Source organism: Sphaerodactylus townsendi, linkage group LG11 (genome assembly GCF_021028975.2).
Source record: "Sphaerodactylus townsendi isolate TG3544 linkage group LG11, MPM_Stown_v2.3, whole genome shotgun sequence".
NCBI classification, from domain to species: domain Eukaryota; kingdom Metazoa; phylum Chordata; class Lepidosauria; order Squamata; family Sphaerodactylidae; genus Sphaerodactylus; species Sphaerodactylus townsendi.
In genome coordinates, this window is record NC_059435.1 from 29,268,397 (window position 1) to 29,287,947 (window position 19,551).

At 41.1% G+C, this 19,551-nt stretch overlaps 1 protein-coding gene across 2 annotated transcripts in view; it reads left to right on the forward strand.

The window, feature by feature from the left end:
• The window catches only part of CPNE4 (copine 4), a 227,663-nt gene that overhangs the window by 142,494 nt on the left and 65,618 nt on the right, over window positions 1-19,551 (forward strand). For both annotated transcript variants that reach the window (XM_048511205.1, XM_048511206.1), the window contains exons 5-7: window positions 519-593; window positions 11,753-11,836; window positions 13,248-13,337. In XM_048511205.1, coding sequence (XP_048367162.1) covers window positions 519-593; window positions 11,753-11,836; window positions 13,248-13,337 — 249 coding nt within the window. The remainder of the gene's footprint in view (window positions 1-518; window positions 594-11,752; window positions 11,837-13,247; window positions 13,338-19,551) is intronic.

The following is a 19,551-nucleotide window of genomic DNA, read 5'->3' on the forward strand; positions in this document are numbered from 1 at the left end:
TTCAATCTCCCAGCAACAGTGGCGTAGTGGCTAAGAGCAGATGCACTCTGATCTGGAGGAACTGGGTTTGATTCCCAGCTCTGCCGCTTGAGTTGTGGAGGCTTGTCTGGGGAATTCAGATTAGCCTGTGCACTCCCACTCACGCCAGCTGGGTGACCATGGGCTAGTCACAGCTTTTCGGAGCTCTCTCAGCCCCACCCACCTAACAGAGTGTTTGTTGTGAGGGGGGAAGGGCAAGGAGATTATAAGCCCCTTTGAGTCTCCTACAGGAGAGAAAGGGGGTATAAATCCAAACTCTTCTTCTTCTTCTTCTTCTTCTCCCAACAATGCCTGTTCAAAGGATCAAGTAGTAGGTGGTGTGAAAGACCCCCACTTGAGACCCGGAAGATCCACTGCAGGTTTAAGTAGATGACACAAACCTTGAATGGACCAAGGTTGGTTCAGTATAAGGCAGTTTTGTGTGTTCAGTCTGGGTGTATTTTTCCTTCGCTTGAAGCTAAATGTGACTTTTTGCTTAGGTAATTGCTGAAGAATTGTCTGGCAATGATGACTATGTTGAACTTTCCTTCAGCGCCCGGAAATTAGATGACAAGGTAAGCCAGCAATTTGAAGTTAACCTTACCAAAAGACATAAGAATACAGACAAATGTGACTAAATGAGAAGTTCCCCCCACTGCTATTCTTGGAGTGCCGATGTTATTAAACATATCAGAGATCTCAGATCGATGCCCGTAATGAGGATTTCCTCCAGTTGCATAGTAATTAGACAAAATCCCAATGGAATGTAATTAACACCAAGATAATTTAATTATGCTGGGACCTCATGTATTTCAAATGCCACCAATCAGATATGTTGGCTTTTTTGAAACAAAAAATCAAAGACATAATACTCAAAGCTGGTATCTTACAATGTAAATTTGGGATCACTTGGAATTTGTGAGTGTGTGTGTATGTGTGTGTTTGTGGTATTTGGTGGATGTTTTTCCTAGCAGAAAGGAATTTCATTCTTTGAGTATGTATAGAAATATTTTTTGCCCATTCAACAAAAATTGTGGATTAACAGTGAAGTCCTGGGGGCGGGGGGGGGGAGGACTCTGCATGCAGCATGACCTTTGTTAATGCCACTCAATGCAGGGTAAGTGGCATCCATGCCAGCCCAGGGGCACTTAGTATGGCACTGGGGAACCTCATGGCCACATGACAGTCAGTCCCCACTGTTGTGGTGATGGCACTCTTTCAGCACAAGAACCAGTGCCAGTGCTGATATGGGCAATCCAAGAGCCAGAGCTGACTTTAGACAGTTTTTGAAGCCTTTCAGCCTGGGAACCACCCCCCCCCCTTTTTTTTTTTTGCTGGTGTATACTTATGCCAGCAAAAAGTATGGTGCAACCTGCTGGGATTTATAAGGACCATTCAGTACAGTTGGGAAAACTTACCTGTTCCCTTGTTCCCTGCTCTTCCTCAGTCCTCTACATCCTGGTGTGGTCTCTGTCATCCCCAGTGGTGTAGCTACAGTTGGGACATCCAGGGACATTTACCCCAGGCACCACCATTGTAGGTCATGTGGGGGGGGGGGGCAAAATGCCCCCCACGAGGCCACCCCCCCTGCTGGGCCAAGCACAAGTGCAAGTGCTTCAAAAGCCCAGGCTACACAGAGCCACATTGACTCTGTATGTTAAAAATGGTTGTTTTCCAGCAGGCTTGGTCCTGCCTTTGGGCTATCTTTTAAGTTATGGTGAGCATTTTTAAAGTTATGATTTTTAACTGTAATGTAGGTTTAACATGTTGTTGTCGCCCTGAGCCCTTCTGGGATGGGCAAGGTATAAAACTAAAAATAAAAAATGAATTAAAATTTTTTTAACAGCATGCCCATGAACCTTTGCTAAATATGCAAATTATTAATTGTATACCTTGTCCATACCTTGCCTAACCCAGTCTTGTCCCCTGGCCATACTACAGTGGTGTTAGTGTAATAAAATGTTGAAGATTGCATTAAATAGAGAGCTCATGCTCTGTATAGCTTCTTTCATTCCTAGTACTCTAATAGACTCTACATGAAATAGCTAATAATTATATATTAAACATAACGTAGGAATATTTTCTTTATGATTGAGATATAGGGGAATGAATTTTTGGATTTTGCAAGTAGATGGCAGTCAGACAGGGCTGCAGTTGAAATTAAGCCAAAACTTGAATGCAAGTGCTCACGACTGGCCAATTTACGTTGTTTCTTTCCTAACCTAAGAAGGGTGACCATTGGCAACATGATACTGAAGTTTTGATAATGGTGTAATATGCAGGAAAAACCTTGATGACTTCCTTTCACGCAAACCAGTGAGTAGAGCTGTGCATTAGCCTTAGCTATCACTGTGCAACCAGTAGTTGAGTTGGGCAACCAATACTCAGCATGGTTTAGTAGCTGGGGTGTTGGACTAGAATCTGGAAAGTCAATGAAGCTAGTAAAATTATATTAGACTGGCTTGAAGTTCAGGAGCCTTGACTTCAGTGGCGCATGCTTTGACGCCCAATCTTGCAAGTGATCATGCAAGTAGAACCATGGTGGGGGCAGAATTCTGCTCACATGGGAGGAATTATGAATGTGTGCAGCATTTACGAGTATAGGCTGGATGTGATTAGTAACTGCAAATCTAATTAAATCTGCCAGGAATGTTTAGGTAGGCAAGGCATAATGAATTTGTAATTTGACGAAGGTACAAAGGTTAATAGCATCCCTAAGTTGGGGAACTTTAATTGCTCTAAACATCCAGGACCTTGGCTGTGTGTCTCATCTGAAAGGTGAATTATCCCTGATTAGGAAGAGAACTGCTTCTTCTGTTGTTTTTTTAAAAAACAAACCCTGCCTGTTATATTGAACTCCCTAGAGATCAATGAAAGAGGATAAATGTTTTTTTTTAAGCCATGGCATAAAATTACAGGAGACTTGTCAACTGTAGTTTAAACTCATCTGATCATCCCACTTTTTTGTTTAAAAAGACCACAGATACAAAAGAGCAGGTGTTTTGATTGTGGATTTCCACTTTGTTCCCATTAGAGTACTTCTTAATCTAGTGGGAAAAAACCCCACATCCTTATAGGCAGTTCTTATAGTTGTTAAGAAGGTTGTTCAAAATATTTTTTATCCCAGGTATGCTTCAGCCACAGAGGAACAGACATACCTCATAAACTACAGTAAAATGAATGAAGGATATTCAGCAATATTTGGGAATAGGACTTGCTTTCTGCACATGCTTTCTGGTTCTTCACAGACCACCTCAGAACAGTTATTCAGAATAATGTAACACATCCCATTTGAGATGTTACAGTACATAGGGTCCAGTCCAAATGGGGCCCCCTGAAACTGCTGGAGGTAGTGGTGGAGGCCTGCACTGGAATGTCCCTCCATTCCAGCATAAAAGGCACCTACACTGATGGGGAGAGCAAAAATGCCGTCATGCAGGTGCCACACAGCACCACGGCAGCCAAACCTGGAAGTGGATGCCGCCAGAGAGCTTCAACAGCAACCAAGGGGCCAGACCAGCTGGGGGGGTTCTGGCGGGGCTAGCCGGGGTGTTCCTGGGGGTGGAACCAACTTCAGCCACTTGGACTTCAAAGGCAGGATTCAGCCTGTCGGTGTAGGTAGAGAACCTACTTCTAAACTTACAATACTGTTCAGGATCCACTACTTTCCCCTTCTCCAACACAAAATGCAGGAATATCATGTCAGTTAATACCCAATATGTTCATTTTGCTTTTTATTCCTTAGAAAAATGATTGTATTCATGAGCAACAGGTATGCATTTCATGGCCATTTTGCATTTTACACAGAGACAACACTAAATTTGCCATCAAGCCTCCAGAGACTCTTCTTCCAGCTCACCCTGTTTCTCCTTCTCCTCCTTACTGGTCTTATGTTCTATCTATCAAGGAGTCACAATCCATTTTGGAGTCTTCACCTGCAACCATGAGTCTTTTTATATGATCATAAAGAGAGCATATTTGGATTAGAATCCATGGCCCATCTAGTCTAGAATCTGGTTTCCAACATTGACCAGTCAAATGTCCCCAAAAAACCCACAGTGAAGGCTCTAGATTAGTATAGTTTGAATAACAGGCTATGTTCTGACATTTCATATATCGACTCTTCAGAGAACCTGCTCTTAATTTCTGTTCTGTGTTACATGCCATCATGTTGCTTCCACCTTATGGCAACTCTATGAATTAATGACCTCCTCAACACAACTTCTGTTCTAACATTGTTTAATTTCTTCTAGCTTTTGGTACTGATAACCACATCCACAAGGTAGTGAGATTAAATTAATCACAGACGTGAACTTGGTTGTCACACATGCAAGTATTTCCCTTCTCTGCCTGTATAGACACACATATTATTGAGTTTCCCAGCTATAATGTGTGACATGATGCTTATAAGTTGGATTGCTTTATAGTGTTGTATATATGCTTATGCCCAAGACACCTAATGTGTCTGCATGGCCACACACACATAATGGAGTACTTTTCACTCTAGCTTTTCATTATCTCGGGGCGTAATGCCCATTGGGTAAGGTGGGCAGCTGCCCAGGGCACCACCTTGTGGGGGGCATCAAAATGCAGGGTTCGTTTTTGGGTATTTTAGTGGTTTTTGGTTTTTGGCCTGCAGGGGGCGCAGTTTTTAGGCTAGTGGCACCAAAATTTCAGCGTATCATCAGGAGACTGTTCTTATGCTACCCCCCAGGTTTGGTGCAGTTTGGTTTGGGGGGGGCAAAATTATGGACCCTCAAAACTGTAGCCACATCTCCTATTAGCTCCCATTGGAGACAATGGGGGATGGGGCACCCTCTTTGGGAGTCCATAACTTTGGACTTCTTAAACCAAACCTCACCAAACCTGAGGGGTAGCTTAAGGACAGTCTCCTGATGATATGCTGAAATTGTGGTGCTGATATGTCTAAAAATGCACCCCCTGCAGGCACCAATGCCCTGGTGCAAAAAAATTTGATCGTGGTGGAATGGCCGCCCATTGGGGGGGGGGGCATCCAACTCAGGTTTTGCCCAGGGCTACAGTTTGCCTCGTTACACCCCTGCATTATCTATGCCTATATCTCAGTTTGGAGAATTCTAAGTGTAACTGATAGCACCTCCTCAAAGAGCTCTCTCCAGGTTATAATTCATAAACTGCAGCCACACATCATTGGATATTGCACTGATATAATTCTGCAATAATCATTTGCAATTGGGTTGTCTTTTCAGGAAAATCCAGTTACAAGTGGCTGTGATGGTGCAACAGTACAACCATATCCAATGAAGTACTGATGCAGCCATTGTTCCAGTGGTGCTTTGTAGCAAAAGCTGTCCTTTGTTCTTCATCCTTGATTGAATGAAATAACATGTTCAGTACTGAACAGAAGAAGAGTTGGATGTATATCCTGGTTTTCTCTACCACAAGGAGTCTCTTGGTGATTTACAACCCCTTTCCCTCCCCTACCCGCAACAGGCACCTTGTATGGTAGGTGAGGCTGAGAGACTTTTGAGAGAGTTGTGACTAGCCCAAAGTCACCCAGCTGGCTTCTTGTGATGGAGTGGAGAATCAAGCCTGGTTCTCCAAATTAGAGTGTACCGCTCTTAAACACTACACCAGACTGCCTGACTGGCCTGGATAGTATTTTCTCCTCTTCTTCCCATTCAGCATAAGGCTGTGCCACATTTAGAAGTGAACTCAGAAAATGCACTACTCCCCCTCACAGGCCCTGTGCATTCATATTGGCTGTCTCTCAGCACTGCAAGCAAGAGCAGCTGTTAATTCACACGGCCTTTTACTTTCTGAGTCATGTGACCAGCTTTTGGTTTTTCGGTGAGCAAACATTGTGCTCTCCGGGTCTTCCATTTTTTAACATTAGCGGAAACTACTAAGCAAGGCCACAGACATAAAACATGCCAGTGGTGAAATAAACATCGTGGCAGTACACTTGTCAAAGAGCAGGATGAACTTGTGACTTTTTCATACATTCTGAATAGGAACAGGTACTACACCTCAGTGGCATCTCCGCCACATATAATGTAAACTGCATCCCAAGTGGGGAAATGTTGATGTTTGTTTACATAATATTCAGTCAAGGAACATCCCCCCCCCCTTTTTTGGAAATGTCACATGTTGTGGCAAAATGAGCTGCCTTGTGTGAAATGCAAGATTAAAGAATAAATAATAAATAATATATATCTTCAGTGACACAAATAGCCACTGGTTTGCTGAGCAGGGCTTATTTGCTCAAAGCAGCATCCATAAAGGTTGGGAGTATCAGGCATATTGTCTGAGTCTGAGGTATCTGTGATGCCTGGATGTTAGGGATTATCATGCTGAGCATTCACACATACTGTTTGTGGATTGGTCCATATGGAATGACTGCTTGGCAAGTTGATGATGTGATATCTGGGTTTTCTGATATTGATGTATCATGCAGTGCAATCTCTGCTGCTTTCCCCACCTCTAAAGTTCCTGGGACTGCAAGGCAGTGGCATCGCAACTTTTCACACCTTACCATTCAAAGCTACAAGTAATGATTTGTGCAGTAAATCAGACTCATGGGAAACATGGTGAAGAAGAGCTTGATCAAGTGAGCAGCCTTATGTGCATATTTCTGTTCATATGTTTAATTTCAATTGGCAAGCCTAAAACTGACAGCAAAGACAAGCTGGTTTCCAGGGCCATTTCCGCACGACCAAAATATCCTGGGGTGAGCAAGAAAAATATCCCTGTGCAGCCAAGAATTCTGCATAGTTCCCAGTGCTAATGTGGGCCTGCCCCAGTTTTGCCCCGCAATAATTACCTTAGCCCTGGATTTTCAAAAATCGCCAGTTTGGAGGTTCTTTTTTTAAAAAAAAAAACCTGGTGTGACCCTGCTTGTGCCTGCTACCCATGCAAAAACCAATCGGGACCAGGATCAGTTTATTTTTCCTACCCAGCTGCCTGATCTGCCTGCCTGACATTCATTCAAGCTGCCACTCAAAAACAACAGAACATGGGGCACACCCAGAGGTGTTTGCAGCTGCCACTCAAAAACAACAGCCAGTCACAGAGAAAAGGCAAACACATAGACAGATGAATAGCTTCACTCACTAAAACACCTTAAACAAAATCTTTCAAGACACTCATGATATTCCCTACAGGCAACATATTTCATCTGTCATAGCATTGGCTGCCATTTCACATCGCATCCAGGTAGCAGCCAGTCAAAACGCGGGACATTGGGCATGCTCAGAGGTGCTTGCAGCTGCCACTCAAAAGCAACAGCAAATCAGAACACGGGACTCCGGGAATGCTCAGAGAAGCTTCTGAAGTAAATACAGAAGTCGGATGCGGGTGCGGAGCACCTGGTCCTAATTGGTCCTAACTCTGCTCCTCAGTGGCGTAGGAGGTTAAGAGCTCATGTATCTAATCTGGAGGAACCAGGTTTGATTCCCCACTCTGCCACCTGAGCTGTGGAGGCTTATCTAGAAAATTCAGATTAGCCTGTACACTCCCACACACTGCAGCTCGGTGACCTTGGGCTAGTCACAGCTTCTCGGAGCTCTCTTAGCGCCACCTACCTCACAGGGTGTTTGTTGTGAGGGGGGGAGGGCAAGGAGATTGTAAGCCCCTTTGAGTCTCCTACAGGAGAGAAAGGGGGGATATAAATCCACACTACTACTACTACTACTACTACTACTACTACTACTACTACTACTACTATTCTTCTTCTTCTCCTCCTCCTCCTCCTGGGAAGAAGTGGGGAGCCGAGTGGAAGAAGAAACAGGGATAAATTAGATGCGATATGTAAGACCCTGGTTCAAACCTGGTATAATTGTGCCATGCAGAAATGGTCCAGAAATACTTTTTATCTGCATTAAGGGTATATGCTAAAAATAGTGTCACATGTTAAATTCTGTGCAGAACTGTAGAATGCTTGCTATGTTTTCCCTTGGGATCCCATGACAATAAATATTATTAATTTTATATATCTGTGTGTATATACTTCTGTTTATCTAGCTCTGGAAACAGAAAAAAGTCAGAATAAATATTGTACAAATATTATGCATAAGATATTCATTGTGTTATTGAGACAGTTATGAAAATATCCTTAAAATGCTGTTTATTTCTTCAAAGAGGACTTCTCCAATTTTGATATCATTAAAAAATTCTGAATATTCCATTACATGTAATTTTGCTAGTGTAAACATTTGTTAACAACTGAGATCTTCTGAATTGAAACAAGCAGAAAAATATTTCTTTGGGCAAAAATAATAATGGAGGATTGTTACTAAGCAACAATAATATTAGTAGTTGTGCCAATATTACTTTAGATATAATTAGTCTTTGTAGTGTGCATTTACAGAGCTTCTGGGAAACTATACATCATAGTTCTCTGCCCTTTCCTATGCCAAAGTTTAATTATCAAAGCTGAACATATAATTCAGAAATGCCTAGAGAAAGTCTGACTATATTGTGTCATTTTAATTTTGACCCACTATATTGGTTTATAATATATTTTGTCACTCTGTTCCCAATAGCCCAAACATATTTGAATTTTTCCAATTACATAGTGTAGTCTTAAAAAAAGAAAAGATATGTTACTATAATTTACTTTAGGATGATATTCATAAATATATATTCCATCAAATAAATTCCACAGAAAGGGTAACTGCGGTATCTTCTGACTGAACTTACTTCTGCTACAGAGGCAATGTATTACTAACAGGGAGCTAAGTATTCTACCTAAAACATTGCAGAGTCACAGTGCAGTGCTAAAAACAGAGTAATATCCTTCTAAGCCCATTGACATCAGTGAATTTAGAAGGGTGTAACTCTGTTTAGGACTGCACTGTCAGGGAGTGATAAACAAACAGTTAGTTTGAATTAAAAGTCCAGACTTGAAATTAGACAGTTACCGGTAACCACCTCAGCTGTGTTGCAGTCATTCAGCATAGGAATGCTGTTATAATTTATAGTCAAGGACATTACTGGTTAATTCATATATTTGCCAGACCATTATGAGCAGTGGTGGGACCCAAAAATTTTAATAACAGGTTCCGATGGTGGTGGGATTCAAACAGTGGCACCACCACACACACGCACCTCCAGTCCCTATTGGGCAGGGAGGTTGCTTTAGTAACCCCTTCTCGGCACTCAGAAAAAATTAGTAACCACTTCTAGAGAAGTGGTGAGAACTGGTTGGATCCCACCTCTGATTATGAGTCTTCCCATGGAAGAAGGGTAATTGTGTGTCCTTTCAGCCACTTGTCTCCACCACACAAAATGTCATGTGTGATGCAGGCACTCTGTATGAGTGTCCCATAACTCAGGTGACTAGCATCCCTCGTCTAATTGCAACAGTTTGCTCAGATTGGGCATCAGCATCTCTGTGATTTACTGCTCCATAATGTAATATTGTACCTGCTTATTAGAAATGAAAAAAGCAAGATAAACGTTTGCTGTGTTCAGGTCTGGAATGTGAATGGGATTTAGTTCTGCAGGGTCTGTAAGATGGAGCTGTTCCGCCAGGCCTGAGGTTGAGGACAGCAACAGTGCCCAACATAGCTGACCTCCCTTTTCCCTCCCTCCTCCCTCCTCCCTCCTCTCCCTTTCTTTTCCTTCCTTTCCCCTTTAATGCATTCCCCTTAATTAATTATTGATTCAATTCCATAGTACACCATGAAACTAGCTTGTTTTAATAGTAAGCCCCCCTAAATCTGTTTATAGGGAAGGGTGGCCTATAAATCAAATTATAAATCATTATACATGAATAAATAGCCAAGAATTTAGGGGCTCCGCTCTGCCAAATGATGTTATTTATTTCTGTATTTACAAAATTCATATCCCATCTTTCTGGCCTCATCAAGGTCACTGCTACTGACATGATAGAACTGCCAAAAACTGAGCACGGATATCAAGGATCTGCATCTAGAGGCAAATGTGTGGAACTAAATGTAGTTTTTTAAAAGAAAAACTAATCTTTAAAAAAGAAAATATAATTTTTAAATTAGGATAGTGGTGGTGGAGTGTGTGAGATAACATAGTATATCCTGATCGTGTCAAATCTTAGAAGCTAAGCAGGGTTGATATTTGGAAGGGAGACTTCCAAGGAAGACTCTGCAGAGGAAGGCCATAACAAACCACCTCTGCTTAACCACTTGCCTTGAAAACCACTCAAGGATTCGCTATACGTTGACTGCAACTTTTGGTGGCACTTTATACACATATAGCAGAGGGGTAGATGGGATGCAAGAAGGACTAGCAGTTTTCTCAATCTTAAAAAAAAGCTAATCTTTAAATTAGGATATAGTGGTGGTAGTGTGTGTGAGATAACATAGTATATCCTGATCTTGTCAAATCTTAGAAGCTAAGCAGGGTTGATATTTGGAAGGGAGACCTCCAAGGAAGACTCTGCAGATGAAGGCCATAGCAAACCAGCTCTGCTTAACCACTTGCCTTGAAAACCACTCAAGGATTCGCTCTACGTTGACTGCAACTTTTGGTGGCACTTATAGCAGAGGGGTAGGTTTGATGCAAGAAGTATTAACAGTGGTGTAACCATGGGGTGAATGGGGAGCTGAACCCCAGGTGCCACTTCACCAGGTCACGTGGGGAGGCGTGATGGTGAGCTGCACCCCACCAACTGTGCCATGCCCAAACTCCAGTTGAGCTCTGAGTCAGCCAGCATGGGCTCTCCCTCCTCTGAACCCCACACAGAGTTCAGAGCAGGCCAAGCCTGTTTGATACTGGGCTTGGCTTGCCTGGATTGAGCTTTAAACTGCAGTCTGAGAGCTGGACCCTGACAAGCTGAGCCAAATATGGAACAGGCTCACCTGGATCCTGAACTCCACATGGAGTTTTGGGATGGGGCTGGTCGGCTCAGTGCTCAACTGCATCCTCAGCACTGTATCCCTCCTCCCGAACTACATATGGAGTTTGGATGGAGCACAGTTGAGGAGAGCAAGGCTGGGGGGTAACTTGGCAATGCACCTCCACATCACCTGGCCAAATGTCATTGTTCTTGTGCTGGGCACCATTTAAATCAATTAAGCCCATGAGGACTAGTATATGGCAAGTGAAGATTTGTTTAGTGCTGAGGACTTTTTAAGGTTTTAGAGAGTTGGAAGTGATAGAAGTTCAGTAATCTAAGTGTGAACATAAATTTAGGCCACTGCACGAGAACACTTATGCATCTGTGTATATTTCTCATTCAGAAATCTCATGAGTGCCGATTCCTAAGAAAGACTCATAACAACTCATGTTTGGGCTGCAGAAAATTAATGGATTATTAATTAATGTTTCAATTATCAGTAATGTTAAGTTATATAGTTTGAGTAATCCATATGGCTTTCTTATACTGGCTGTTCGTTGATCTCTTACTCTGAATTTTGACATATTTTGGCTCTTTAATTATAAACGGTTGTTGATCCCTGATGTATATCCTACCCGCGCAGCTGTCCTCAAAAATGAAGTGTTCAGTAGGGAGTTATATTTCTACCAGAAAGGACAGTAACTTCACAAATGATTCATAATTACAGGAGGGAACACAAGCATAAGCCGCTCACTGGGCAGTGGCATTGGGGAGTTTGACAAGGTAGTGCAACAGTTCATCGTACAACTAGTAAGCAAAAATAAAAATGCTTAGAGTTAAATCCAGAAAACTGGTATTTCCATCAGCGCAGGAGCCTTGGATCATGTGGATAAAAACCAATAGGTCTTGAAAATAAAGTTCCTTGCATCCAAATTTCAGGATTTCTTCAGCAAATCGGATCCATTTCTGGAAATTTTCCGAATGAACGACGATGCAACACAGCAGCTGGTCCATAGGACTGAGGTGAGTACTTAATCAAATGGGAATAGCTTTCTCAATGATAAAGAAGGTTTTTTAATTTTTAAAAAATTTCCACTGGAGTTGGCAGAATCTTCACAAGTAATCCATAATTACTGGAGAGGAGGGGGACAATTTCCATGCTTATATTGCATTACTGCAGCAGTACCTCAGAAGGCTTCAGAGGTCCAGCAGACTAGAGAACTCCCCTTGAAGAGATACTTCCAAAAGTTACTGATCCAGGCTGCTCCCACCTTTTAGAGTTCCAAAGTGTCTGGTCTTGTTTATGATGTTTTTTAAATCCACATTGGTAATTCAGAGGAAGGGAAGATGCACATGAATTAAAAGAGATAGAATTTGTGGCAAACTATGGGTGCCCCATTTCCAGAATTAATTTCATAAATTCTCATAATTAAAATGGAATTAAGAAAAGTGGAACAGAGTATAAAATGATACAAGAATGGAACAGGGGAATGCACTCATTTTTTCCCCTCATGATCTGCCCCTCCAAAGTGGTTTCAGTCATTAAAGATCATTGCATATGCTTTTGAATCCTGCCTTTACCCCCCTAATAAGAAGCTATGCTAATGGGCTCTGTTCCTATTTATTCCCTAAATGTTGCGCAGTGATAAAAAAATTAAGAAATGTATGCCTTCTGTACCCATAATGTCATTTCAGATTTTTTCACTCTCTGTCTTCAGCGAACAAATATTTACCCATTCTGGGTTGTGTTCTTTTTTGTTTTGTCTGACCCAGTTCTAAAGCAAAGAAAATCAATCAGATCTCCACGTGCTCCACTGAGGGTTGGAATGGAGCCAGATTGCAAAATAACTTCTCAAATATCAAAGCTATAGCTTATTGAGTGGTGTTCTCAATATTATGTTAAACCAACCTAATTACATTGAATCAATTAAACCACTATGTAACCACACACACAAAACTACTAAAATATGCTGTTCCTAATTATTGCCATCCCCTCCCCCTTTGGCCCAGTAGTTCTTGGTGTATTTGGAAATTTATTTTGTACCCTGCATCAGGTCATTCAGTTACGTCTTTATGACATCCTGTACTCCAACCCTCACACTAAGGGCTTCCTAACCATAATGTGAAATGTTCTCTCTCCCCCCTTTCTTGTCTTGTATTAAACATTCAATTGGATGAAGAATTCTTGGGAACTCATAAGCGTGTCTTTCCAGGATATTTTGGTTCCAAAGATGTTACATGGCTATTGTTTTGGAATTTTTCTATGAATCATTATACCTTCCTACTACCTTCAGTTATTTCTAAATTCTGCCTTGCCTTTTGGGAAAAAAATAATCTCAGTTATTTGCAAGTCATGTGTATGAGTTTGTCTTCTATTTTTGAAATGTCTAAATGCCCGTATTTTTGGTATTAGTTTCTATTGTTTCATCTTTAGGTGGTGATGAATAATTTAAACCCAGCCTGGAAAGCATTTAAGGTCTCTGTAAACTCTCTCTGCAGTGGCGACCAAGATCGCAGGCTAAAGGTCAGTGATATGTATAAACCACAGAACAAGGAATTCTGCATTTATAGCACACTTCTTGAAAAGCTGGGGAACTGAAGACTGCATCCACAGAACAAAACAGGATTAAAAAACAACAACTCTGCACCTTTCCTTTGACATAAAGGCACCATCTTGCAGATTTATTTATTTATAGCTGATTCAAATTAAAATTCACTCAGCACTGTGTTTCCCTAATGGTTGTGCATAATATTGTAAAGGTCTCTCAGTGTATGCCACTTAAGCGAACAAAATGGAACTAAAAATAAGGTTCCTGCATGTTTCAATGAGATTTGCAAATACGCTGCTGAAAGACAGATAGCTAAAACCAGGTGACTGGTACAGACAATATTACAGCAATCTGGCTGTGCTTCTCTATCTTTCACCTCCTTGTGTGAAAAGATTGCTTTTCAGAACAGATGAATTTAAAAAAAATGCTTGACTGGAAACTACCTTGATGCTTAAGAGGAATTAGAGGTCAAGTTCAGAATTGGATTCTATTCTGTTATTTGGTCTTTGGGCACATGGCATAGTGAGAATTGACAGAGCAAAACAATTTAACTGATTTTCAGCACAGTTCTAAGCAGAGATGCACCCTTCTATGTTTATTGAATGGACTTAGAGTTATGTAACTCTTCTTATGGTCATGCTCAGCTGTTTAGCATGGTCTCCTTCTGGGCTGTAAGTCTGTGATGTTTCACTTACAAATAGCAAACATTCTGCTGGATCAGACCAAAGGTACATCTGCCCAATCAGGAGCCTCTGCAAAACTCACAAGTAGCGAATGAAAGTTTCATGGAGCCATCACAGATAATACAATGAGGATCTAGTACCAGAGCTTCTGTTTGTCAGATATTGATTGATATTTTTTTTCAACCTGAGGATATGGATTTGATTCTTAGAGAGGAGAGGCAAATATGCTTGAACTTTGCCCTTCCTGGTGGTTATAGCCAGCCAGCAGAGACTGGCTGAAGTGAATCGTAGAAGTAGTTGGTTCCTTATTTATGGAAGACATAGTTGACTGGCATGCTATGACAGCTGTGGAAAAAAAACATTCCTCTGTACTTCACGTATTAACTGTAAGGCGTGTCTCCAGAATTCCCTTCTTTAAGTGAAGTGATAATTTGGTGAACTTGTATAAGGTCTAGTTAAAATTAATTAAATCATACAATGACATTTTGGCATGCTTTCAGCCTACCACTTGAGATTTTCTGAGAGGCTCCTAGCCTACTCCTAGATTTTCTGAAAGCCTCATTTTCCAGTGTTCCACAATATCCCAGAGCATGCTGAGATGACTGCTTCAGTAGCTCATTTTGAATGCAATTAATAGATGATAAATGATCAGTCATTTCACTTACATTTAATGAAAGGTATGTGAGAGAGGGTGCCATTTATCCTGTACCAAAATGTCTTGGGCTGCCTATTTGCCTACTGCCACATGTTACATTTATTCAATTCATATCCCACCCTCCCCCAAAGGGCTCAGATCTACCCAGAATGAGATTGTGCAAGGCTTTTCCTGTTGAATTTCAACTGGTCTGGCAGTTGTTAAAAGAACAGAAGCTCTGCTAGTACAAGGAGATGATCTTGACTTAAATCCTGCCAGTGATATCTTATACCGACTGTTAGACTATGAATTGTAATAACTGGGAGTGGAGGTAGATACCAGAAAAAATAAGGACGCTGTGCTTCTTGTAGAGCCAATTAAAGTTTTCACCAAACTGCAATATCCTTAACAGTTCACATTTTAGTTCTTGAATTTGATTGCAATTAGATGTGATGAGAAGTGTGAGATTACCATTAAACATGGCTTCCTTACAAGGAGTTTTACACCATCCACATAACAGTTAGAAAAATGGATGACAGGATATAATCACATTGTAATGCTACCTTATCTCACTTCACCATGCTATTATCTGTCATCTTGGAATCCACATTGTGCATTGCTATATACTGCCTTTTTCCCCCAGAGCTCTACAGATCTGCCTTGGTCCTCTGATCTGGGCCCTTGCATAGTACAATATGAGAAGCCCCCCTCCCCAATCCTACTGTTTCCTGATCTCTGGAGAAGGGAGGAAGGGTCTTTTTATAGCATTTTGTGTTGCGTCTGCCAGCTTGTAAGTTCGGCCAAAGTTCAGCATTACCTCTTGTAAGTCAGGCTACAAAAGAATGGTTCTTTCATGTTGAACTGAGATTTTAAAAAGGCAATGAAATTCACTGCACAGTGTGTTATGAAAGATCTCTGATACCATGGATTATTTGCGGATTGGTGGGTGGATGATCAGAAATTATGGCTGGTTTGCAAATAATCCAAACATTGTAGGCCTCTGCCTTTCAAAATGAGCTGTTGGTAATTGTGGGACTTGTAACAACAATCAAACAGCTTCCTCCTTTTATACATCCCTTCCTTTTTACCCAGATTGTATTTATGAAGAAGGAAACATATAGGGTTAATGGGCTTTGGGTTCCAAAATACCTGGAAATTTGAGGGTGGAGCTTGGGAGGATGGGGTTTAGGGAAGGGAGGGACCTTGATACAATATAATGCCATAGAGTGCGCCCTCCAAAGCAGCCATTTTCTCCAGTAGATGCTTTAAGTGAACAAACAAATAAGCAACTGATGTAGTCTGGAGATCAGTTTTAATTCCAGATCTCCAGCCCCCACCTGGAGGTTGGCAACCATAGGAACATAACTTAAAAGGATGAAAATTCTGAACATGACGTGAAGAATTTCTGCAACCTCTGGAAATGGTCTTTACTGAAATTTCTGCCAGTTCCTGAGGGAAACTACCTCATGCATTTTTATATCATGAAAAATGTTGTTTTAACTGCTATACGATTTAGGTTAATTAAGTTAATAAACCCTTTGAAGATGAGAGGACTGTGTGAGTGGGGACTATTAGTTCTAATAACTGGGATTGCTCAGGAGAGCAGCTATCAAAGAGAAACAACTCAGTACGCTTTGTATCTGCAAAGACTCTTGACTCAAAAAGATGGCAGTTTGAAGGTGAAGGGGGCCGATGAATAACTACTACCAGTGGCAGGGCAGTTTCAGACAACAGTCCGCTGTCTTCACTTGGATGGCTTTTACAGGCTAATGTATACTTCCTGCTTGACAGAAGCTTTCCATCAGATCACTGTCAAAGCCCCATTGTGTTTTGAAAACATAACTACATCCTCTTGACACACTGAAGAAGTTACAAAACATGGGCATGTAGGTAAATATAAGTAATACTGAGCCATTTCTAATGGTGGGATTCAAATAATTTAACAACCGGTTCCAAAAGGACTCGGTGGTGGGATTGCAATTAGTTCTCTGAACTGGACAAAAAAGTAGCTACCGGTTCTACCGAACTGGTGCGAATAAGCTAAATCCCACCACTGGCTAGAAGTGCTTTTTTTGATTATTGAATGAGTTTTATTTGTTTTATAAGTGTGTATGGTGCCTGTCGAGACTTGCTTGATGTAGATGGGTAAATGCATATCTTTGTAGACCAGTTTCTATTCTGCATTTGTGTCTTTTAATGGAAAAGAATGTCCATCAATAGCACACATCTGGTATTAGTCATTAAATATTAGAATCAAAGAGGCATTGGTTACTTTGAAATTAATGGAGCTTGGGATCTTAAAGCTGCTGGATAGCAGGCTATTCCGGTACCTCTTTTAATTAATCAAAGCCCAAACAAGTAAAACCCCTCCTCCTTCTTTGTCATGTTGTGCTGGTACCTTGGTGCTTATTGCTGTTTTCAGTAATTTAATCTTTAATCAGAAATGATAAAAATAACATCCCCACCCCCAAATTACCTTTTTAAATTCATGCTGAGATCTATGTTTGCTTCTTCCTTTTTTAAAAAAGAGTCTTACTCCCATTTCTCTCAGTTATAATGAGCTTAAAGCATCATTTGCAGTTCATGGTGTGTTGGGGATCACTTTTTGGTTCACTGTTCCATTTCCAATATGTATGAATAGGGAGTTCAAGAAAATGGTAAAGCTGTACCTTTCTTGCTTTCTTCACTGTTCCCTTTCCTCCTCAGATGTGATGCCTAAATGATTGGTTCCAGCTTTGCGTAGCTTACCAGGCTCCAATTTGTGAAGTTTAGAGGTGAATAGAAATTGAGCTCAAAAATTAATAGACAGCATAAGTCACCCAAACCTTTTTTGTTTTTAATTTCATTTGCTTTGGGACTCCCTCCATGTTCTGACTTTTGCTTGGGTCGGGGTTTGTTACAGATTCTCAAAGTAGCTATAATCTACCCTGAGTGACAAGCTTTCCAGTTCCTTATCTTTAGTAGAAAAATAAGAGTTTGGATTTACACCCCACCTTTCTCTCCTGTAAGGAAACTCAAGGTGGCTTACAAGCTCCATTCTCTTCCTCTCCCCACAACAGCCACCTTGTGAGGCAGGTGGGGCTGAGAAAGCTCTGAATGAACTGTGACTAACCCAAGGTCACCCAGCACAAATGTCAGAGTGTGGAATCAAATCCAGTTCACCAGATAAGAGTCTGCCACTCATGTGGAGGAGTGGGGAATCAAACCCAGTTCTCCAGATTAGAGTCCACTACTCTTAACCACTGCACCACGCTGGTGTAGTGTTCACCATCTTTAGTGTTACCATCCCAAAGACTCTTCTGTTGTCATTAAAAGTTCAGGAACTTTCTTTTCTCTACCTCTCATATTTTTTTAAAAAAAAGGAGATAAGGGGTGGGGCTGGACAAAAATATGGAATAATAAGAGATTTTGTGTGGAGTAAGAAAAAAGGACAGCAGTGAAGTGGAAAGAAGAGATGTAGGAAGTAGGCAAAGGACAAGATGTGGTGTGGCAGAAAAGGAGGTGAAGGGAAGGTCAACAACTCCCCTTGTCCTGTTTCCTCCCCACAGTGATCCCCTAATTATATTTTTAGTGCCTACTTAATTTTATTCCTTTTATTGTTCAGAGACAATGTCCTTCAGGTTCATTGAAACTTGTGAGGTCAATTTACATATCCATCAATGTGTGTTCATTACCTGTAATACTTAAGTTGATAGGGCTGTTTTCATTGTATTGCTGAGGAAACTGCATATTAAGTGACAAAATGTTGGCACTGGAAGCCAGCCTTAACCAAGGCTTTGATTTCACACCTGCAATTATTATGAACATAATTAGGGCCTACTTAGACAACCCAGGTACCTGGTGGGATATTTAAGAACTAGCAGTTAAATATTTAAAGAAGCGAACATACTTCCTGCTACTATAATTAAGGGTGAAAATTTAAACCTCGGTGCTTGAAACCCTGGCCCTATATTTTTTGTCTTGAAAAAGATTCTTTTCCGTCAACCCCCTGCCCGCTCACCACCTAAATATTCAATGTTAGTATGGTTTTTTTCAAACAGTTAATTCTTCTTTTCTTCAAATCCACTAGTTTGTCTACAACTTTGCATCATAAAAATCATGCACAATCTTTCATAATCATAATCATTCCCTACGGTGCCATCATGTAGACTGCACTCGGCTATATTACCAGTTGCAGAACAGCATTTATTCTGATAAGCAAACTTATGATGATGATGATTTGGGCATATTTTCACAGAGATATCCCAAGCCGCCCAATTTGTTGCCTCAAATTCTATTAGATAATATTTTCCTACTGACTGAATTAATTTCCATACAAGTAAAGGACTGTGAAGATGTTTGGCATATGCTGCCACAATATGGTGTTTGGCATATGCTGCCACAGGAGGTGGTGATGGCCACTAACCTGGATAGCTTTAAAAGGGGCTTGGACAGATTTATGAAGTCGATCTCTAGCTACCAATCTTGATCCTTCTTGTTCTGAGGTTGCAAATGTCTTAGCAGATCAGGTGCTCAGGAGCAGGAGCAGCAGAAGGCCACTGCTTTCACATCCTGCATGTGAGCTCCCAAAGGCACCTGGTGGGCCACTGCGAGTAGCAGAGTGCTGGACTAGATGGACTCTGGTCTGATCCAGCAGGCTAGTTCTTATGTTCCTATGTTCTTATGTTCTTAAGATACATCAAAGATCTCTGGTTTGTTTAAAAACTGCTTTCATCAAGCATCCTCGGTTTGTCATTTGTTTTTGTTTTTAATTTAATCCACTTGAATAGCCAAGTTGAGTAGAGAGAAGAAGAAACTGATATATGATAAATAATTAACTGGAACATCTTCCATTTTATTGTAATGTTCACTCAGTCAGCTTCAAATGATTTT